The sequence below is a fragment of the Coenobita brevimanus genome, chromosome 39 (assembly GCF_032717465.1).
Source record: "Coenobita brevimanus isolate Jiangsu-jjx chromosome 39, ASM3271746v2, whole genome shotgun sequence".
Taxonomy (NCBI): domain Eukaryota; kingdom Metazoa; phylum Arthropoda; class Malacostraca; order Decapoda; family Coenobitidae; genus Coenobita; species Coenobita brevimanus.
The window spans coordinates 25,166,421-25,172,420 of NC_136992.1; the positions used below are offsets into that span (position 1 = coordinate 25,166,421).

Genomic DNA, 6,000 nt, shown 5'->3' on the forward strand with positions numbered 1-6,000 from the left:
CTGGGATATGTTGTCCTGAGTTAGACTAAATTGGGTTGTTGGGTGAGGTTAGGTTAGGTTGAGTTGGGTTTGGTTAGGGTTAGGTCACGTTTGATTAGGTCAGGTTGGGTCAAGTTGGATTAGAGACAGTCGGGTTAAATTAGGTTAGGCTGGGTTGGGTTGGGTTAAGTTGGGTTAGGCACAGGTTACATTGTGTTGGGTTTAGTGTGGTTACTTAGTGGCGCTTAGTTTGGTGGTTAAGGTAAGTTAGATCAGATAAACCTAAACCCAACCCAGTTAGGTTAGGTTAATTCTGGTTTGGGTAAGGTAGATTGGATCATGTTAAATTAGATGGTTAGACGTGTTTAGTTAGGGTTAGTTAAATGAGGTCGTTAGGTCATATTTGATTACACGTAGTAGTGTTGTGTGTGTGTGTGTGTGTGTGTGTGTGTGTGTGTGTGTGTGTGTGTGTGTGTGTGTGTGTGTGTGTGTGTGTGGATAAATAGATAGCCTGATTGATTGACTGATTATCGAGATAGATTGTATAAGGAACATACAAGAGGATCTTAACCCTCCAATATCGGGACACTTCTCGTATTGCATCCCAGTTATACATAGACGATTTTATTCAGCCAAGAAAGTGTAAATTGTTTTGGCTTGAAACTCTTTAAAAAACATGAGAGAGAGAGAGAGAGAGAGAGAATGTAGGCGAACAAGGATAAGCATGAACAGTTCCCAAGCTGAGAGTGGCCTGGTATGTTTCTCAGGCCATAGATGATTCTCTTTGATATTCCCAAACAGAGAGGTCCATTCTCTTGATATGCGTCAGGGAGGAAAGTAACCGACTTGTCCTAAATGCGACGTAGATGTTGTGGAACAGGAAGCAAGCTTTTCATCCTTAGTGTACCAGTATGATGGTAAGCAAGACAGTTGACGTTTATTTGCTTTTGGGCCAAGATTTTGAATTGTAGCTCCATGCGTCCAGTACAGAGAGAGAGAGAGAGAGAGAAACATGGGCGGGGACAGATTGTACACAGTTTGGAACTCCGCTGAATATCCCTAATTATCACAGAACTACATCTCACAGAGCCTCAGCTTCGCAACAGTAGATGTGTCAATATCCAGTGATCCGGAATGTACAAACTTGTAAAGGAAAGCATAGCTGCAGAGGCAAAAATTTAGCAAGATAGCTCAAAGAGTCCTGCCAGCCCTGACCAGCGTCCCGTTGTCATTGTTTGTACAAAACCGCCAGGCTGGTGTCTCTGCTATTGCTCTTAGGCCCCGCCGTTCACACCACCTCTCTTGCCGTCACCTACTAACTTAGCGCATCACCTGTAGGCTACTCTGGATGTTCAGGACTCTTAATGAACATGCAGGGAGAATGATCTCAACATGCCTGTGCAACATCTGGTATCAGTTATTCAGTCATTAAAACAAGAGTTGGCCTCGACAAAGGCACACCTGCCTTGCTACAAAACCGTAGTTGAAGATTTATCTGAGAAGCGGAGTATCCTGGCAAAGGCCCTCTCCACTGTCGATACTCTGATGACAAACAAGGCAAGCCTTGAGGAGGTAAATCAGAGGCCTATGCCTTACACTGCAAGTCTACTATATTCATCAAGATGGATCAAGACCGGAAGAAGCATATTGAAGAAAACGATAAAGCCGTATATCTGGCGGTAACTCAGAGCAAACTACTGTAGAAGACTGAGGAGCACCACGAAGGAGCAACATACAACACAGAATTTTCAGGAACAGCCTGGAACTCCATAGCATCACCAAGCTGCTTACGCCTAACGCAGCCTATGTCTGCAGTGAACATATCAGCAGAGCACTACCAGGCGCCACTCTGCACCACGTCAGCAGACAACGACACACCAACATACAGACGCAAGTCAACAGTTGGGACCAGGTTGGCAAGCTTTATATCACCGGTCTTCATATCGGCAGCAGTCAGCCTTGATCAAGAAAACTCCACACAACACAGCTCCCATCGCCAGTCGTCATGACCTCGGAGGCACAGGAGACAGTACAGACGTTTGCAGCAGTACTACGAAGAGGAAAGACATCATCACGTTGAGCGACTGGTGCATGACCGTGGTGCATATGTACACGCTGAAGAAGGAAGCAGTACCAGAAATCAAAATGATCCGGTGTCTGAAAGGTGCAACCTGTGTCACCGAGTGGACCACGTCCAGTAGCAGTGTCCAAGACAGCAGTTCTGCAGCTACTGCAACCATCGGTGCTTTCTCGCTCAGAACTGTCGTGATAGGATTGCTGAACAGTAACAGGAAGACCTGTTCACAGGTGTCAGAGTACGCTAGAGACATGGCAGCAGGGAGGGCAGTGTCAGACCAGCAAAGCAGCACTGGACACCAAGTGGCCCCACAAATTCACCTGGGTTATCACGTGACCCCATCCAGTTCTCCCAACACCACCGTGTCTAGCAACAGGAGAGATACAGCAGGCCACGTGTAGAACAATGGAGATCAGAATTATATCCACCAATATTAGAGGTGTCAGTAAGAAAGTGGGAGAAGTAACACACCAGTTTATCACCAAAAACTTGGCGACTGTCGTTTTCTTAGAAGAAACATTCCTCGAGGAAACAGAGTTCTTGATTATGCGAAGTGGATTAGGAAGGACAGAAACTAACAAGGTGGAAATATTGCACTTTGTTACAAAGAAGGGCTTGAGGTGCAGATCATTGATTTCCCAGTCCCAACCAGAGTGAAATTGCTCTTGTTCAAGACACTAGATGCTGGGGGACAAGGAATTCATTGTTGTGGCAGCTATCATCCTCTGTCACAAGGAACAGAGCTGCTGGACTTCCTTACTGACAGTGTGGACCAACTGATGAATGACAACTGCTGTCGCCAAGTACTTGTGTTCAGGGACCTCAATCAACGCAGAGTTCGAGATAATTTTGATCTGTTTCTGGCATTGTATAGTTTCTACAACTGTCAACTTCCCGACACATAGGTCAGGCTCGCATTTAGATCCGGTTGTGTTGTATCTTCCTGAACATCTGATACACTGCTAATCCCTAGTGATCTTCGGAACATCCTATCGTGAAGCAATGCTGATCAGAATCAAGCTTAACCTGCCAAGGGAAGAAACCATCGAACGCATTTTGTAGAAGTAGGAGGCAGCGGACGGGAAGACCTTAGACACATCCTGTTGCAGTTGGACTGGAGATGAATGATGCAGGGTACTATTAATGATGAAGTTGAAACCTTTACTTCAGCATAACTGGATATCCAACACCATTTTGTACCCCCACACACTGGTGACATCGATAACAACAAATCAGCCCTGCTTTGGTCCTCAGTGTATGGCAGGCCCTGAAAAGAAGTATAATGTGTGAGTCAGGTACAAACACCGTTCAACAACACTGAATAAACTTCTCCATAAGCAGGCAGTAAAACAAATGGAACAAGTCCAGTGCTGGGCAGTTCGCCAGTGAGAGATAAGCACAAGACGTAAGCTACAAGACACAAAAGTTGGAAGCAAAATGTGATGAAATATAAAGACAAACAGGGACACACAACAGACACAGTAATTCCACTTCTGTCATCCCAAACCGGAGAAATGGCTCTCAGTACAGCCCAGAAAGTTACTGCTCTTGCTCAACATTTTGCCAACAAAATGGATACCCAAGAACCAGATCGTCACCCACCCCAGGTGCCAGTGTTGACACACGACGAACTATGACATATAACATCACGGTCGGAATTCTGTAATTGGTTACGGGGTATGGATGAGAAGAAGGCGGTGGGACCAGACTGTATAAGTACTCCTTTGCTTCATCGTTGTGCCTGAGAACTCTCTCCACCCTTCGCCGTCGTATTTAATAACATTCCGCACTCAAGCACATGGCAGACACATGGAAAATAACCAACGTTGTGCCCATGCATGGGAGAAAAAAGTCGGGGAGAGGTCAAGAATTATCGTCCTGTTGCTGCTCTTGGTCATCATTAAGAGCCTAGAAGGATACTTGCATCAAGAATAACAGAACACCTGACAAATAACCATCTGTTGTGCATACGTCAATACGGCTTCCAGAAGAATCACTGCTGCTGAGCTTCACTTCCTGCTGACCCCTAAGTGGACTGCTGCACATGATACTTACCAGTGTACTTGTGTGCTGGCTCTTGACATTGAGGTGCTTTCATAGAGTGTAGCATGAGGGTCTGTTGGTGAAGCTCTGCGCAACTGGATTGAACGGGAACTTGCATGATTTTCTCATCAGTCACTGAACAGTGGGACACTAAAGATTCTGTTGAATAGTTGCAAGTCCTCTCCCTACTGTATAGCATACGGGGAGGAGTTCCACAGGGAAGTGTCTTAGGACCTCTGGTGTGGAATGTCTGTGAACGAGCTGCCCTATCTCATCCCTGAGGCTCGTGCTTACGCTGGTGATGGGACTCTGATGATGAACTACGATCCTGCTTAGGAAGACATTACCGTGATACTCGTCAGTGAGAAGCTGAAGAACATAACTGCTTGGGGGGGGGGGGAAGGTGGCAAGTCCGATTTGCTCCTCACAAAACACAACTGATGCTAATTGCAAGATCTGATCACACAATCCTCTTGAACTTTGGAGGTCAAGTGATATCGCAGGACGAGGTGAACATCTTAGGGGATGGCAAAAAATTAACCTTCAAACCCCATATGGAGAACACTGCAGTGTACTTCTAAGAAGTTAACAGTTTTGGGGAGGATATCGACTGCTGGACAGTAAAGCATGGGATGTGCTCTACAAGGACCAGATCAGGTCAGGCATGGCGTACTACCCTTTGGCCTGGGCTGGAGCAGCCAGCAAGCATCTCAGTCTCCTTCATAAAGCCGAGGCGTGGACCCAAAGGATAGTTGAAGACGGCGTTGCGACATCACGAAGAAACATGCAAAGCCTACAACAGCGTAGGGACACGATGGCAGTGACCAGCTTTTTCAAGATCCAACAACATCACTCTCCTCACCTGTAGTCTCTGAGACTACCACGGAGACAGAGTGCTCCACGAGAAGTATGGAGCTGGCTCGGGCAACACTGGAGGACCCGTGGTGTCACACCTCACGTTATCAGAGACATTGTTTTACCTAAATATTGTTAATTATCAAATAATTACGTAAGTGTTGTTGATAACATTACAATGTATACGGTGCAAAAGTTCAAGTGTGATGTTAATACTTGGCTGAAGGAAAGAAATCCTGCTAATTTCTTTAGCCTCAAAAATAGAAGTGAAACCTGTAATAAGACAATGATTGTACCTAAATAAATATAAATAAAACAGTAAGAGAGAGAGAGAGATCCAGCACAAACCTCAAGATGTTCGTCTTTCCTAAAGCTGAGTTCGCCACCGATGCGTGCCTGGTAGTCATGCAGGGCCAGCACCTCGTAAGGCTGTCCCTCCTCCACCACGGCGTCATCCTCGGTGGACCACGCATCCTGGGAGTTGTAGCTGGCGTAGCTGCCCATCGGCGTCACGCTGCGGGACACACCTCACTTTACCTTCACAAACAGACTCAATTTCTGAATGGGAATGTTGGCTATAAGTTCTGATGAGAGTAACGATTTACCATGTAGACAGACAGATAAATAGATATACTCGTACATAGATAGTGTTAAATGAAAGAATCAGTGTTTAGAAACCTGAAAAAAACAAAAGTCCTTTCCAGAAATAAGTGAACAAGGGAGAGCCATAATCAAGATCCGTTTATTTTGAGATGCCTGGAAACATTGCATTGAAACGACTGGAAATCAAAGGCAGACGGAAATACAGACTGAGGAAAACAGTTTCAGAGTTAGTCGATTGTCATGTGTCACTTAGGTAGGGGCGACGGTGTGTTGATAGGTGCTATGCGACTGCCGTAATGGGAGAGCGATATAGGCAAAGAGTTCCGAAGAGCAATGAATACTGAAACTGTGATAGCAGAGGAGGAGAGAGGCAATGCTGCGACGGAGAGGAAGAGAGAGAGAGAGAGGTTGAAGGGAATCATTAAAAGGAGGGGAGTTGATGA

The 6,000-nt window shown here is 45.8% G+C and overlaps 1 protein-coding gene across 1 annotated transcript in view; it reads right to left on the reverse strand.

Moving 5' to 3' along the window:
• Window positions 1-5,458, reverse strand: part of LOC145396822 (tyrosine-protein kinase Src42A-like) — a 45,113-nt gene extending 39,655 nt beyond the window's left edge. Inside the window, exon 1 of the mRNA XM_080270108.1 lies at window positions 5,303-5,458. Coding sequence (XP_080126234.1) covers window positions 5,303-5,458 — 156 coding nt within the window. The remainder of the gene's footprint in view (window positions 1-5,302) is intronic.
• Window positions 5,459-6,000: the final 542 nt, after the last annotated feature.